The sequence below is a fragment of the Somniosus microcephalus genome, chromosome 5 (genome assembly GCF_052327205.1).
Source record: "Somniosus microcephalus isolate GS21.2 chromosome 5, FLI_Smic_1.0, whole genome shotgun sequence".
In the NCBI taxonomy this organism is placed as follows: domain Eukaryota; kingdom Metazoa; phylum Chordata; class Chondrichthyes; order Squaliformes; family Somniosidae; genus Somniosus; species Somniosus microcephalus.
Window position 1 is genome coordinate 279,467,334 of NC_140991.1, and position 16,983 is coordinate 279,484,316.

The window sequence follows — 16,983 nt, forward strand, 5'->3', positions numbered from 1 at the left end:
ACTGGACTAATAATCCAAAGAATGTGTATTCAAATCCCACTCTGGCAGTTTGGGAATTTGAACTCAGTTTGTAAAAATCTGGAAATGAAAAGCGGGCATCAGTAAAAGTGACCTTGAAACTTGTTTTGTCGTAAAAACCCAACTGGTTCACTAATGTCTTTCAGGGAAGGAAACCTGCCGTCCTTACCCAGTCTGGCCTGTATGTGATTGAAGTCCCACACCAATATGGCTGACTCTTAACTGAAGTGGCCCAGCAAACCACTCGGTTATATCAAACCGCTATCAACAGTTCAAGAAGAAGGCCCACCACTACCTTCTCAAGGCAACTAGGGATGGCAGTAAATACCGGCCTTGCCAGCGATGCCCACATTCCCAGAATGAATTCTTTAACAACATGAAGGTGCTATATAAATGCAATTCTTGGGGGGGAAAATTGGGTTGGTTTGCACCTCTCGTTAGCTCCCCTCTTGAGCGCCGGGCTGCTTTCCTGGCACCCCACTCCCCAGTGGTCCAGCAGGGCCCTGGTGCGCGCAGCTCTGGGCCCCTCCCCTTTAATCAGAGGAGGAGGCCTGCAATGATGCGGCGCTACTGTGCGTGGCGCGGCTGCACGTAGTAGCGCCAACTTCAGTAGTAGCGCCTCAAGAAGGAGGTGGAGTGCTTCCAGCAGTGCCCCACCTCCTGCTTTGGGTGCTAATGCTGAATTTACGGTGGAGGGGCGCTAAAATTAGTACCCCGGCGACGTGGGTGTCCCAAAAGAGGCGCCACCTAATTTTTCTCCCCTTATCTTTTGTTTTATGCAGGAATGGTTGAACTCCGGGCTATTGTTTACATCTGTAATTCCAGTACCACTATAAGGTTCCATATGTAAGAGTGACAGGCCATACAAAGTAACGAATACCTGAAAGCTGTACTGTAAAAAATGAATGAGCAGATCAGAGTGCCAAGTCCGCCATTCCCAGGTTACCATGTTACTTGGATTAGACACGACACTTAGGGCCCCAGAGACAGAACTGCACCAACCATTAAGAAATACGGGTTGGGGGTCATTATTCACAGCTTTACTAATGCTTTAAGGGTGAAAAATTGAGTCGCACCCCCTTTGGGGCGCTAACTTCACCGGGGTGCTACTTTTAGCGCCCCGGAAAAATTAGCGCCCCCGTGACCGAAATTGAGTGGTAGCGCCCCAAGAGGGAAGCGGGGCACTACTGGAAGCACCCCGCTTCCTTCTTGGGGCGCTGCGAGGGAATATCGCGGTGCTACGTGCCGCAGCGCCATGCTGGGCCCCCGGGGAGCGGAGTGACGGCAGAAGAGCCCGGCACTCAAGAGAAGTGCCGGGCTCATGGAGCGCAGCTGGCACTCCGCGGGGGGGCAGGTCAGGAGGCCGGGGATGGGAGCGGAGGCAGGTGCTGGCAGGCGGCCAGCAACAGAAATGGCCGCCCGGCACCTCGCCTTTAAATAGCGCCGCCCCGGCCGCAGGTAGGCCCCCCTGACCTCGTCGGACATGCATCTGGCGGTAAGTCAGGGGACGCTACTGAAGATCGCGGCCGGGGCGCTGCGCTGCAGGGCGCTAATGGTTAGCGCCGCCACTAACCTCCCGCTGAATTTCGCGGGAGGCGTTGGCGGCGCCGTGCCTGGGCGCTAGTTGCTTTGCACCCCATTAGCGCAAAACAACCGAATTTTTCCCCCTAAGATTTTAAACAGATTGGCATATTGCACAGCCCGATGGGGATTTTAATTTCATGGCCCATGAAGATGTATTTTTTTTCCCCAGATGGTTAAGTTGTATTTTGAAAAAAAATTCAGAAAGGTGATTGGAAATTTTAGATAAAGGTCGAAGCAATTTACTGTCTGAGAGAAGGACTGCCGTTTCTTCACATGTGACATATGGCAGCAGTGGCCCACAGTCACATCTGAGTCTCTGCGTGGCCTTGAGAGGTGAACTTTTACACATACATACCGTGTGTTTTTATTAATCGCTCTTCTCTCTGTAGCAGCGCTGGCAGAATGTAATGAAAGGAACTTTACAGCTACACGGGTGACTTCACACCCTGCTCACAGCAGAGAGGAGCCAGAGATTATTTTTCTCTTTAACCATTTGTCACTATCTCTAGTGATGTGCAACAGAGATACCAACAGTGTGGCTTATGCAGAAGGAAGCCTCAGCATCTCCCAATAAACTGAACAGGCATCCCCGATTTGCCCTCTCTTTGTCTTATTTTCCTTTTGCATCTTTCTTGTGTAGGTCAGTACACTATGGAAAGGGTAACTGACAGGCAGGAAAAGACCAGCTAGTCCATTAAGCCTGCCTCACACTCCTGATGGCTGGAGTATCATGACTTCCTACCCCCGCCCCACTCCCACCATCATAACCCGCAGCCATGTAATCTCCTGGGAGAAGCAAAGCATATAGAGAAAACCCCTGGGCCAATAAGGGAAGAAATATTCTACAATGGGCACATTTTAGTCATACAAGTAACCATGGAGGATTGTCACAAAAACCCATCTGGTTCACTAATGTTCTTTATGGAAGGAAATCTGCCGTCCTTACCCAGTCTGGCCTATATGTGACTCCAGTCCCACACCTACGTGGTTGACTCTTAACTGCCCGCTGAAGTAGTCTAGCAAGCCACTCAGTTGTAACAAACCGCAGTGTTTGAAGAAGGAGGCCCACCACCACCTTCTCAGGGCAGCTAGGGATAGGCAATAAATGCTGGGCTGAGAAAAACCCAGGACCAATAGGGGAAGAGATACTCTGGAAAATTCCTCACGGAACTCCTCAGGCAATCGAAACCAGGCCAGGAGATCACATGGATCGTGAACAACTATAAACTAAATCATAAGAGTAGGACAAGGGGGCCACTGTGTTCAATTTAGTGAAAGGCAAATTCGGCCCAGAGATCAGGAAGTTCCTCTTCGCACACAGAGTGATCAGAATTCAGTGTCAGTAACTGTTAGGTGGTATATTTTTGTAAAAAATAATTAATATACTTTGAATGGGGGAAGTTGTCTGATGTGGAAAAGCAATGGGATTTGGGGGATTCAGGTTCACAAGGCATTAAAAGCAGCACCTCAAGTGGATAAGGCTAAAAAAAACGAATGGATTACTGAGTTTTATGGCAAGAGGTAGAGGGCTGAATTGTCACCTCTGCATATGCTGCTCTTGATCTAGCTGTTACCAAAGCAGTTTGATGATACCTCTCTCTGCCCCACTCTTCCAGCGAGGAAAATATCCCCAGCTCAACCTATCGATAAGTAATAGCAGAGTGAAGATAAGGAACTTCTTTCAGGTGTCAGCTTGGCTCAGTTGGTAGCGCTCTCATCTCGGAGTCAGGAGGTTGTGGATTCAAGTCCCACTCCAGAAACTTGAGCAAAAATCTAGGCTGACACTCCAGTACAGTACCGAGGGAGTTCTGCACTGTTGGAGGTGCCGTCTTTCGGATGAGACGTTAAACCGAGGCCCCATCTGCCCCCTCAGGTGGACGTAAAAGATCCCATGGCACTATTTCGAAGAAGAGCAGGGAAGTTCTCCCCGGTGTCATGGCCAACATTAACCCCCTCAACCAACATCACTATAACAGACTATCTGATCATTATTTCATTGCTGTTTGTGGTGGCTTGCTGTGCGCAAATTGGTCGGCGCATTTCCTACATTACAACAGTGACTACACTTCTATTGGTTGCAAAGCACTTTGGGATGTCCTGAGGTCATGAAAGGTGCTATATATTCTATGCCTATGCTGCTCTTGATCTAGCTATTACCAGAGCAGTTTGACGTTGCCTCTCTACCCCACTCTCCCCATGAGGAAAACCTTATCCCCAGCTCAATACTTCGATAAGCAATAGCAAAGTCAAGATGAGGAACTTCTCTTGTAAGGACTTATAGGAGCTAATATACATCTTCATACACTAGGCTGCAGTGTATTGGAGCACCATTCATATTCCTTTGAGTTCTGTGTCTGAATAGAGCCTCTTTTTAATACATCTTCTATTGTCTGCACAGACAAGAAGATAAAGACACACAAAAATGTGGTGTGCTGATGAATTTATCAGTGAAAATGTTCCTATAAAGTAAATCCCCATTGCATTAAAAAATTTGAATGTGAGTGAAAGATACTCAGTGCTTCTCAGAGATGTGCTGTTTGTTTCTACGAGGAAGGCTGATGAGATAACTCACAGATGAGGTCGTCATTAGTGAGTTATTGTCGACTTCACAAGTGAATATACAAATCACATTGTAGAGGGAGATGCTAAGCATGCTGATTATCATACTCACTGTGATAGATCTTGACTTTGTGTGATAGTGTAAAACGTGTGACAGCAAATTGGCAGCCCATTTTACACCTCTCTGGGAGAGTCCAGAACAAGGGGGCATAACTTTAAAATTGGAGCTAGGCTATTGGGGACTGATGTCAGGAAGCACTTCTTCACACATAGGGCAGTGGAATCTTGGAACTCTCTCCCCCCAAATAGCTGTTGAGGCTGGAGGTCAGTTGAAAATTTCAAAACTGAGATTGTTAGATTTTTGTTAGGCAAGGGAATTAAAGGATATGGAACCAAGGCAGTAAATTGAGTTAAGCTACAGACCAGATATGATCTAATTGAATGGCAGAAATGGCTCGGGGGGCTGAATGGCCTACTCCTGTTCCTATGTTCCTTCCTATGTTCCCGATTTTTATTTCCATTGAAGTCAGTGGAAATTTATGTGTTTTATCTGCACTGATGGTGCTGGAGATGGCAGAAGGGACATGAGTTTGGTAACACTGGGCAGTGTGGCTGATGTGGTTTGAGAGAGTGACTCAAACACATGACGGTCTTATTGGCATGAAGAAGGGAGGCCTGGCTATGTGCTCAGCTCATGGGTTTCAAAGACTGATCAGGTCGGTCTTCTGAACCAGTGAGGAAACCAGAAATTAGAAAACCAAAACAAGACCTTTACTAGTGTGCGTCTTTCTTTGTTCTGATTGGGTGCTGAGATCTAATGAATGCATTCAGAAGATCTTGACTGAGATGCTACAAACCATGTGGAATCGCTGTTGAAATGGGAAACTGTTGCAAAACAGATGTGGAAGTCTTTTTAAGCAATGTAAATCATTTTCACCCCCCTTCCTCTGGGACTCCTCAGGTCATGGAGTGTCCTCCAAGAAGGTAGGCAGACAGTCTGCACCCAGGAGTTTGCCCGCACTCCTCTTGAGCCAGTTCCTCGAAGCTGTGCAACATCAGCTGAGAAATCACCCTCCAAATTTCTCTTCCTTCCCAATGGGGAATCGGCGAACATTTGTTTGTTCTCCGCCCCTAGTTTGTGGCAGGAACTGGAAGCTCAGCTCCTGGGAAACTGGGGGTATTCTGGGTACAAATCGGTATTCTGCCATTCACTGGCACTGTGCGTTGGCATCACCAGCATTCTGCACTGGATAAAGAATTTGCTGCCATATCACTTGACTTATGTGTTTATGTGGAAATTAATTTTTTCCCCCTCTTTGTGTCCCTTTCCTAGTGGGATGGTGTTGGACCTCTCCCAGAGGCGTCAGACCCACCAAAGGGTATACAGCTCCTGTGGCATCCCTCAATAGTCAAACCCTACCTCACACTTTTGTCAGAATGCTCGAATCCAGATACCCTTGAGGGGGCGGCGGGAGCCTTACAGAACCTGGCTGCAGGGAGCTGGAAGGTAAGTCGGTCAAAACTGTGCTTGCACACTGTGCTTTATGTGCTGTTTTCCCTGTCTTTAAAATTCTCATCCTTGTTTTCAAATCCCTCCATGGCCTCAGTCCTCCCTATCTCTCTAACCTCCTCCAGCTCTCCAACCCTCCGAGATCTCTGCGCGCCTCCAATTTTAGCCTTTTGCACATCCCTGAATTTCTTCACCACACCATTGGCGGCCATGCCTTCAGCTGCCTAGGCCCTAATCTCTGTAAATCCCTCCCTAAACCTTTCCACCTCTCTACCTCTTTCTCCTTTAAGATTCTCCTTTAAAACCTACCATACCTGTCCTAATATCAAAGTGTCAAATTTTGTTTGCTAATGCTCCTGTGAAGCACCTTGGGACATTTAACTATGTTAAAGGAGCTATAGAAATGCAAGTTGTTGCACTAGCCATGATAAGGCTTTTGGTATTGGCAGAATCTTTAGGCCCAGCAGAATTTGTGATCCCTCTGAATTGGGAGTCCTGCTGTGGGAGTACTCACTTTCAACTCTTACTGGCATAGTTAATGAGATTAAGCTGCATCCATCAAACTTTCTTAAGTCAGTTTTGTTTTTGCTGTGTTCAAGTGCTGTTGTCTCTCCCTCTCCCAAATGGTTCACTCGTTATATATATCTGAAGAGAAGAAATTACCTCCAATAGTTTGCATAAACTGAACTTGAAACCCACTTTCTAGACAATGCTCTGTTATTATCGCAAGAAATGTTCCCTTGGTGAGTCCCCAATTTTGGCCAGAGTGAGACATTGAGTAGAGGCTAAGCATGGGGAGGGAGGGAGGGAAAATCGGGTACTAAATAATCCAGGCAGTCACACGCCTCCCAATAGCTTAGAGGTGATGAAGGGACACCTCGACTTGGGAATAGTACCAAACACAGAACGACTAAAGAGGAAGGGAGGAGCAGCGGAGATTCACCTGAATGATACTGGGACTGAAAGGGTTAAATTATGATGCCAGGTTACACAAACCAGGCTTGTATTCCCTCGAGCATTGAAGATTAAGAGGTGATCTAATTGAGGTGTTTAAGATGATTAAAGGAGTTGATAGGGTAGCTAGAGAGAAACTATTTCCTTTGGTGGGGGAGTCCAGGACAAGGGGGCAAAACTTTAAGATTAGAGCTCGGCCATTCAGGGGTGATGTCAGAAAGCACTTCTTCACACAAAGGGTGGTGGAAATCTGGATCTCTCTCCCCAAAAAGCTGTTGAGGCTAGCTCAGTTGAAAATTTCAAAACTTTAGTCGATAGATTTTTGTTAAGCAAGGGTATTAAGGGTTACAGAACCAAGGTAGGTGGATGGAATTAAAATACAGATCAGCCATAATCTAATTCAGTGTTGGAACAGGCTCGAGGTGCTGAATGTCTTACACCTGTTCCTATGTTCCTAAAAATAAATAAATGATAAATAAAGCAATCAAAATGTAATGATTTTATAAACAAAAAGTTATTGACCAGTCCCTTAAGCCTTTTAAATTCTCTGCTATCCTTTCCTTCTCTATTACTTTGTGCATTTTCTCCTCTATATCAAGAGGATTAGATACTTCAGCCTGCAAACATCACCAGAGCAGCCAATTATGCGCCCAGAAAATCCCACAAACAACAATGTGATAATGACAAGATAATCTGTTTTAGTGATGTTGGTTGAGGAATAAATATTGACCAGGACATCGGGGAGACCTCCCCTGCTGTTCTTTGAAATAGTGTCGTGGGATTGTTTACGTCCAGCTGAGAGGGCAGACGGGGCCTCGGCTTAACATCCCATCTGAAAGAAGCCACCTCCAACAGTGCAGCACTCCCTCAGTACTGCATTGAAGTATCAGCCTGGATTATGTGTTCAAGTCTCTGGGGTGGGACTTGAACCCACAACTTTCTGACTCAGAGGTGGGAGTGCTACTGACTAAGCCATGGCTGAGACTGAAGGTGCAGACTCTTTACTGGGTGACAGTTTCATGGACACCCTAGTGCCTTTCGTTGCGGGTGGGCCTAGACAGTGAGTGTCATCAGCTGGCTTTTTTTAAATCTGTGGGAGGCACGCAGCTGAGCCTGACCCTGCCCTCGCCCAAAATCGCATTCGCACATGTCCACACACTTCGGCAGGATTAACGGCCATTCATGGGGGCTCTAGCTGATTTTTCTTCTGTCATGGTCAATGAAGCCAACTGCCAAGACCCTGGTTGAGATCAGCTAACTCAAGGTTGCCTAGATATCAAACTCGAGACCTCTATATGCCTTGGTCCCATGCTAACACTGTATTTACCAGAAGAACCATTGGGGGAATCTTGTTTTTTTTATAATTATTATTAACTTCATTCCCCTCTGGTTTGCATCCCACCTCTAGTCAGTGCATCAGTGAATGGGGAGGTAAATATAATGCTTGGCTGTCAGGGAAAGCCGGTAAAGTTTTGAGACACTGACTGGATGTGTATATGGTGTATATGGGACAGGTATTTGAAGTACATTCAGAGTATGACAAAATACATGTCAAGATGGTGGTGTTTGAAGCCCTGTTTTTTTTCTATGTAAAGGGAAGTTCTTAGCTGCCCTTGTTGGCCAAGTAGATAAAGATGCTGCCATGTGGAAGCCCAAAATACTTAGATCAGATTAAGGGCCCAGGTTTGATGGCTAGTTGTGCTGTTAGCTGATCTCTGCTGGGACAGCCACTGGGCTGTTATAATTGTCCTCAACAGGCTTTGGTGGGTGAATAGAAAAATCAGACCCTCACTCCCGACTGTGGGTGTCCGGCAGCGGAAATTCCTTGCCTCTGCGTCAGTAGAACTTATTAAAGGGGATCCACCAGTAACTTCTTAAAGACCTCTCTAAACTCCTTTCATACAATCATACAGCACAGAAGGAGACCATTTGGCCCAGCGGGCCTCTGCCGGCTCTTTGAAAGAGCTATCCAATTAGTCCCACGCCCCCTGCTCTTTTTCCATAGCCCTGCAAATTTTTCCTTTCTTTTCAAGTATATATCCAAGTCTCTTTTGAAAGTTACGATTGAATCTGCTTCCATCACTCTTTCAGGCAGTACATTCCAGATCGCTGCATAAAAAAAATTGTCCTCATTACCCCTCTTTTTTTGCAAATTATCTGAAATCTGTGTCCTCTGGTTACCTCCTGCCAGTGGAAACAGTTTCTCATTTTCTATTGAAACAGTTCATAATTTTGGATATGAGTTCGGAGTATTCCCTGAACATCCCAGGAATACTATGTTTGCCAGAAGTGTACATACAACGTGTAGTGACAGGGTAGATCCAAGTCCTGAAGTAGGCCTTAAATAAAAGAGATCAGCAAGACCCCCTACTTTGAGGATTGATAGCATCTGATTTACCAGCTTCACAGCATCGACTAAATCAAATGGACAAGGCTGCAGGGTGACATCCACATGGTGTGATTGTGATGTACACATCAATGGAACCAAAAGATTTTCACCTGGAGGGTTAATGGAAAAGGCTTTAGGGTCAGTACCTGCTGAAGTAATTGAAGGCAATTTTATCTTAAACTGCTGCAACAACTGCTTTGGATATGAATATCAATAAGAGAAGCCCCACGCACACTTGGTTGTGTGTTAAATCCCAACTGTGCCAAGAAACAGAGGCTGATAAGGCTACGGCACTGAATCTAATGTGTTTTTAATATATTTCAACCAAGGGTTCCCTTGGAAGTGGCGCCGTTTGGTGAGAGTCAGTTTAAATGGTTGCTGGAGGACTCCAGGGGCTACTTGCACAAGGGCCAATTTAAAATAAGGCCAACCAATTACCTTGAGCCGCCTGAAGCCATTCCGTTGTACGGCTTTAGTGTAAGAGCATTGCTCAAAAGAAACATTTTTTCGCCTTTTACTCGACACTACAGAATAACTATGTATTTAAAATATAAAATAAATATGGAGCATTGTGCAGTAATTTCAGCTGCCATCCAAAGAAGGTAAAACTGCCTATAGTGCACTTCCTCTCAATTTTTTGCATTATAAATTCCTCATAATGGAATTAAACCGAATTAAACATGTCACACTGTAATTGCATCTTATTTGCCAGAGGAGATGTTGCAGCGCCACCAGGGGTGGGAGCATTTAATTACAATGTGACAACTTTACATAGGCAATTTCTATTCGAAATGTGGACATAGGAATTTATAATGGATATATAAAAAATACGGACAAAATTTTAGTCCCTAAAATGGGAACTGAATTACGTCTGCGCCCTGGTCCAGTTCACTATCACCTTCACCTGAAGACTACACTTCTCCTTGACTCCTTGATGGTAATTTTGACTTTGGGCCATTAAAGTCAATGGAAATGAAAATCGAGAGAGATATATAAGGGGTGGCTGATCCGATATCGGCATTACTTATGCCACACCATCATTTCCTGAGACTTGTACACCGTAAAGCTCGTAGGACGTAGATGCGCCATTACAATGGCGCAAAACCCCCGGGTAATGTGAGCCAATATCACCTCCATGATTCAACAGAAACTTGGAAAACAGTCTACTCACCAGCATTAAAATTAATTCTGGCCAGGGCTTACCTCCAACCTACAGGTGGTTGTGCACAGAGCTTTGGGAAATGGTCCTGAGAGAGATGATCCACCCACCCATCAGGCAACACTTGTCCTTCAGCGTAAGACCATGGAATTCGATTTTGGCAGGTGTCCACGGTTCCATGAGAGCTTATATTTTTTGTTGTCACAGTGCAGTCAATGGGCGTTCAAGGATTAGACAGCTCTGCCTCTCCTGCTCATCAGGAAGAATCTTCAAATTGCAGGCTGTACTGCTTGTGTTCCCAGTGCATTAGTGTTTTTTTTAAACCATTCTGGAGATCTGGGCGTCACAAGGCCAGCATTTATTTCCCATCCCTGGTTGCCCTTGTGAACGTGGTGCTGAGCCGCCGCCTTGAACCACTGCAGCCGTGTGGTGATGGTACTCCCACAGTGCTGTTAGGTAGGGAGTTCCAGGATCTTGACCCAGCGACGATGAAGGAACGGCGATATGTGTCTAAGTATGGAGGGTGTGTGATTTGGAGTGGAACTTGGAGGTGATGGTGTTCCCATGCACCTGCTGCCCTTGTCCTTCTAGGTGGTGGAGGTCATGGGTTTGGGAAGTGCTGCCGAAGTAGCCTTGGCTAATACACACTGCAGGCACTGTGCGCCAGTGGTGGAGGGTGTGAATGTTTAGTGTTAGTCCATTTAACGGAGTCCTTGTTGATGGCCAGACTAATGTTGTAGGTACTTGGAGTAGTAACTCAAACTGACATTTGTTACAACGCCATGAAAAAAGCATCTGCTAAATTAGTGTAGGTTGAGGGAAACAATGAAAAATAATGTTGCAATAAAACATCGGGACATGCAACTGCCTTACCACAGTCCTCAATGAACTGCAATGCTATGTCTATTGATTTTTAAATAGAATATATTGGCGTGTGCTTCAATAGTTTAATAAATTAAAGCCTTTTTCAGCAAAATAAATTGTTACTATTTGTAATAATGCGCTTTAGTGTCAGCTGTGGCTCAGTGGGTAGAACTCGCCTCTGAGTCAGAAGGTTGTGTGTTCACGTCCCACTTCAGAGACTTGAGCGCAAAAATTTAGGCTGATGCTCCAGTGCAGAGCTGAGGGAGTGCTGCATTGTCGGAGGTGCTGTCTTTCAGATGAGACGTTAAACCGAGGCCCCATCTGCTCACTCAAGTGGACGTAAAAGATTCCATGGCACTATTTCAAAGAAGAGCAGGGAAGTTATCCTCAGTGTCCTGGCCAATATTTATCCCTCAATCAACATAACATAAACAGATTATCTGGTCATTATCACATTGCTGTTTGTGGTACCTTGCTATGTGCAAATTGACTGCCGCGTTTCCTACATTACAACAGTGACTACACTTCAAAAGTACTTAATTGGCTGTAAAACACATCGAGACCTCCAGTGGTTGTGAAAGGCGCTATATAAATCCAAGTCTTTCTTTCTTTTAGAGAACACAGATGTAATTCAATCCCCTTCCTGAAGTCATACATTCTGTCATTATTTTTATACTTCTATTATAAATTCCTATGGCTACATTTACGATGAAAATTGTCTATGTAAACTTATCACACTGTAGTTATATTCTCTCACCAGTGGTGGAGCTGCAGTACCTCCACTGGAGGGAGGGTGCAATTATAGCATGAAAAATTTACATAGACAATTTCCATTATAACATGGACATAGAAATTTATAATGGGAATATGAAAATAATGTATGACCTTAAGTTGGGGACTCAATTATATCTGTGCGCCCTGGCAAAATTGTTCTCCCACCCCCTAACCCTCCTGCACTTGAACACTGCACATTATTTTGACTCATGAAGTGCACTACCACAGGAGGTCAACTAGCATTCATAAAATTATGAATAATATTGGCTTAGTACTGTGTGACACCCAGAACTGGATTATCCAAGCAAAGGCTGCTCTCTCCAACTTCTCTTCTTGCACGGAATTCTGGCTAAGATGATGTCTGCGTGGACTGTTGCTCTGTCGCTGTGCTGCGCAACTCTCCGCAGAATTTTGACCGGGAAGTCACGCACCATACCGACTTGGACATATATTGCTATTCCTTCATCATCGCTGGGTCAAAATCCTGGAACTCCCTACCTAACAGCTTTTTAGGAGCGCCCTCACCACACAGACTGCGGCGGTTCAAGCTGAAGGTCGACCACCACCTTCTCAAGGGTAATTAGGGAAGGGCAATAAATGCCAGCCTTGCCCAAATGTCGAGAATGTATTTTAAAAAATGAAAGCGGGCCTTGGTTGGGCGCTGTGAACTGATGTTTTCTTACCGAACACAAGTGCTTCGTGGTGACATCACCTCACGCAGGGCGCGCTGTGCTAAGTAGTGGTGACAACATGCAGTGACGATGACAACTTCCATTTATATAGCCTCTAGTTTTTTTTTTAAATGGGCTGCAATGCTTTGTAGAATAAGCGTACGGAGAGCGGGCAGGATATGGGAGGCATTGTGCCGCATAGGGGTAGAACACACTTTAGCACCAGATGTTGCACAGGCGTTGATCATTTAATCTCACTCATGGATTTAAGGTGCTGCAAGAAAGCTCAGAACATCCCAGCAAGGGCTGAGTGAAAATCACACAGCCATTCACCTCAAACAGCTTATCTGCGCTTCACAGCAACTGATTGTTATAGATGATCTGTCTGCGGCGATAGCTGTGGGGAATCGTGTCTGCCAGGGGAACATCTACAGTGGAGGGAAAATAAAATCAAAGGAAGAGGAGAAAAAATGCTTAGTAACAGATTCATGCCAAATTTCTTCCTAGCACAGTAGCACGTGACTGAAAACTAGGTATAGGAACAGGAGTAGCCCATTCAGCACCTCGGGCCTGTTCTGTCATTCAGTTAGATCATGGCTGATCTGTACCTCAACTCCATTTATCTGCCTTTGCTTCATATCCCTTGACACCCAGAGAGTTCCAGATTTCTACTACCTTTTGTGTGAAAAAGTGCTTCTTGATTTCACTTCTAAATGGCCTAGCTCTGATTTTCAGTTTATGTCCCCTCGTTCTTGATTTCCGCACCAGAGGAAATTGTTTCGCTGTACCTGCCCAATCGAATCCATTTAACATTTTAAAAACCTCGATCAGATCACCCCTCAATCTTCTATACTCGAGGGAATACAAGTCAAGTTTATGCAACCTACTCTCATAATTTAAAGCCCTAAACCCTGGTATCATTCTGTTGAATCTGCACTGCATCCCCTCCAAGGCCAATATATCCTTCCCAGTGCCCAAAAGCGAATGCAGGACTCCAGATGGGCTCTGACCAAGGCTCTGTATAACTGCAGCATAATCCAGCCCCCTTGAAATAAACATTCTTGTCACTGAAATAAAGTCACTTGTGACTAACTGATTGATTGAAATTTTTTCCCTAAAACTAAAAAAGACCAAGGTCCATCTCATTCCCCTTCTATCATCATAGAAACATAGAAGATAGGAGCAGGAGTAGGCCATTCGGTCCCTCGAGCCTGCTCCGCCATTCAATGAGATCATGGCTGATCATCCAAATTCAGTACCCTGTTCCTGCCTTCTCTCCATATCTCTTGATCCCTTTAGCCTTAAGAAATATATCCAACTCCTTCTTGAATATATTTAATGAATTGGCCTCTACTGCCTTCTTTGGTAGAGAATTCCACAGGTTCACCACTCTCTGGGTGAAGAAATTCCTCCTCATCTCTGTCCTAAATGGCTTACCCCTTATCCTTAGACTGTGACCCCTGGTTCTGGACTCCCCGACCATCGGGAACATCCTTCCAGCATCTAGTCTGTCTAGTCCTGTTAGAATTTTATAAGTTTCGATGAGATCCCCTCTCATTCTTCTAAACTCCAGCGAGTACAAGCCCAATCGACCCAATCTCTCCTCATACGTCATTCCTGCCATCCCAGGTATCAGCCTGGTGAATCTTTGCTGCACTCCTTCCATGGCAAGAACATCCTTCCTCAGATAAGGCGACCAAAACTGCACACAATACTCAAGATGTGGTCTCACCAAGGCCCTGTACAACTGCAGCAAGACATCCTTGTTCCTGTACTCAAACCCTCTCGCTACGAAGGCCAACATACCATTTGTCTTCTTAACTGCCTGCTGCACCTGCATGCTTACTTTCAGCGACTGGTGCACAAGGACGCCCAGGTCTCGTTGCACTTCCCCTTCTCCCAATCTATTGCCATTCAGATAATAATCTGCCTTCCTGTTTTTGACACCAAAGTGGATAACCTCGCATTTATCCACGTTATATTGCATCTGCCATGCTTCTGCCCAATCACCCAACCTGTCCAAATCATACTGGAGTTTCTCGGCATCCTCCTCACAGCACACATGCCCACCCAGCTTTGTGTTGTCTGCAAACTTGGAGATATTACATCTAGTTCCCTCGTCTAGATCATTAATATATATTGTGAATAGCTGGGGTCCAAGGACCGATCCCTGCGGTACCCCACCAGTCACTGCCTGCCACTCGGAAAAAGAGCCGTTTATTCCAACTCTTTGCTTTCTGTCCGCCAACCAGTTCTCTATCCAAGTCAATAGCTTGCCCCCAATCCCATGTGCCTTAATTTTACACGCTAATCTCTTATGCGGGATCTTATCAAAAGCCTTTTGAAAATCCAAATACACCACATCCACTGGTTCTCCCTTATCTATTTTACCAGTTACATCCTCAAAAAATTCCAGTAGATTAGTCAAGCACGATTTACCTTTTGTAAGTCCATGTTGACTTTGTCCGATCCTGTCACTTTTTTCCAAGTGCTCTGCTATTACATCTTTTATAATGGACTCTAGCATTTTCCCCACTACCGATGTCAGGCTTACCGGTCTGTAATTCCCCGTTTTCTCTCTACCACCCTTTTTGAACAGCGGGGTAACATTAGCTACCCGCCAATCCATGGGTACTGTTCCAGAGTCTATCGAATTTTGGAAGATGACCAGCAATGCATCTACTATTTCTAGGGCCACTTCCTTAAGTACCCTAGGATGTAGATTATCAGGCCCTGGGGATTTATCGGCCCTCAATCCCATCAATTTCCCTAACACCATTTCCCTACAAATCCTGGTAGTTGTATGATACAATGATAATGGAGCTGTTGACTAGTCATGGCAATCAGTCTCTATCAATTAGTTTGCAGACCCAGACATGAGCCGAGGAAAACCTCAGTGGTGGAGAGCTTTAGGAAGCATAGGTCCAAAGTCATCTGTTCCTCTCAAGCATGCTACACTTACCACATGTCCTGCCTCAAATTACACGTATACTGTATCCCAAATGTTATTTTCTGAAAAAAATCTATCTAATTTGCATGTGAATTAATCAATATTAACTGTTTCCGCTGTCTCCCTTGCAAGGCTGTTCCATGAATTGGCCACTTGCTCACTGAAATTGGGGATGATTTTAACCCTACTCGCTCAGCAGAAACCTCGGCAGTTAAAATCGTCCTGGTTCATACCTGTTCAAAAGCCGCCATGATCACAGCACCTGCAATTTTAACCTGCTCTCCTGTGCAGGCAACAAGGACACGCGCCCTCGGAGCCAACAGGGTCCTTCTTTACATATGCATGTTGCAGCCCAGTGGCATCATTGAGACATGGCTTTAACTTTAGCTCAGGCATGAGCAGGTAATCCACCTGGAGTTAAAATTTTTCCCGCAGATTAGGAATTTACCCACCTTCAAGAGCAGGCCATGCCCTCTGGTTCTACTGTTCTGGACAAGGTGAAATAGCTTGTCATGGTCTACATTATCTGGTCACCCTTTAGAATTCTAAAAACAGCAATGATATCATCTCTCAACCATCTATTTTCCAGTGAAAACCTGCCCAATTTACATAATCGCTCTTCATAATCCAATCCCTCCATCCTCTCAATCATTCCAGTTGCTCTCTCCTGTATCCTTTCAATAGCTTCAATATCCTTTTTGTACTGTGGCAGCTAGAACTGTACACAGTATTCTAAGTGTGATTGCATAATTGATTTATAAAGTGGCAGGATTATCTCACTAATTTGGTTCAATATTAACCTTTTACCACATCCCAACGTCTGATTTGCTTTACTCACAGCCACCGAACATTATTGCAATAGTTTCAATTTATTGTCCATCAGGACCCCCAGATCTTTTTCATTTTCCATGCACATTATTTTCTTTTCATTTAAGTAATAATCCCTTCCTAGACTTTTTGTCCCCATGTGAAGCACCACTTCATCTGCCACCTGTCTGCATTGGCGGTATTTTGCCAGAGTGGATCACCCGCTCTTTATCGAGCCCGTCCGATGTTCATTCCATTGTGTATAGAGACCTACGCAGAGAACCAAGACAGTGGGATTCCTTACACGCCTCACTTGAGAAGATATTGTAAAAGTATAATGCCATATATGTTTATACATGCGTTCATAGAATTACATCGAATTTACAGCACTGAAACAAGTTCCTCATGAGCCTCCTCACACTCTATTTACTTCATCTCACCCTATCAACATATCCTTCTATTCCTTTCTCCCCCATGTAATTATCCAGTTTCCCCTTGAATGCACCTCAAGTGCTCCAAGTGCTAGCAAGTTCCACATTCTCTCCACTCTCTGAGTAAAGAAGTTTCTTCTGAATTTCTTACTGGATTTATTAGTGCCTGACATGTATTTATTGCCTCTAGTTTTGGACTCCTCCACAAGTGGAAACATCTTCTCTACATCTACCCTATCAAACCCCTTCATAATTTTAAATTTTAAATACCTTTATCAGGTCATCTCTCACCCTTCTTTTTTTCGAAAGAAAA

At 44.9% G+C, this 16,983-nt stretch overlaps 1 protein-coding gene across 5 annotated transcripts in view; it reads left to right on the plus strand.

Annotated features, from left to right (window-relative positions):
• LOC147117753 (catenin delta-2-like) overlaps nucleotides 1-16,983 on the plus strand; it is a 1,234,825-nt gene that overhangs the window by 1,129,554 nt on the left and 88,288 nt on the right. For all 5 annotated transcript variants that reach the window (XM_085988992.1, XM_085988995.1, XM_085988993.1 and 2 more), the window contains one exon: nucleotides 5,495-5,668. In XM_085988992.1, the coding sequence (XP_085845118.1) occupies nucleotides 5,495-5,668 (174 nt within the window). The remainder of the gene's footprint in view (nucleotides 1-5,494; nucleotides 5,669-16,983) is intronic.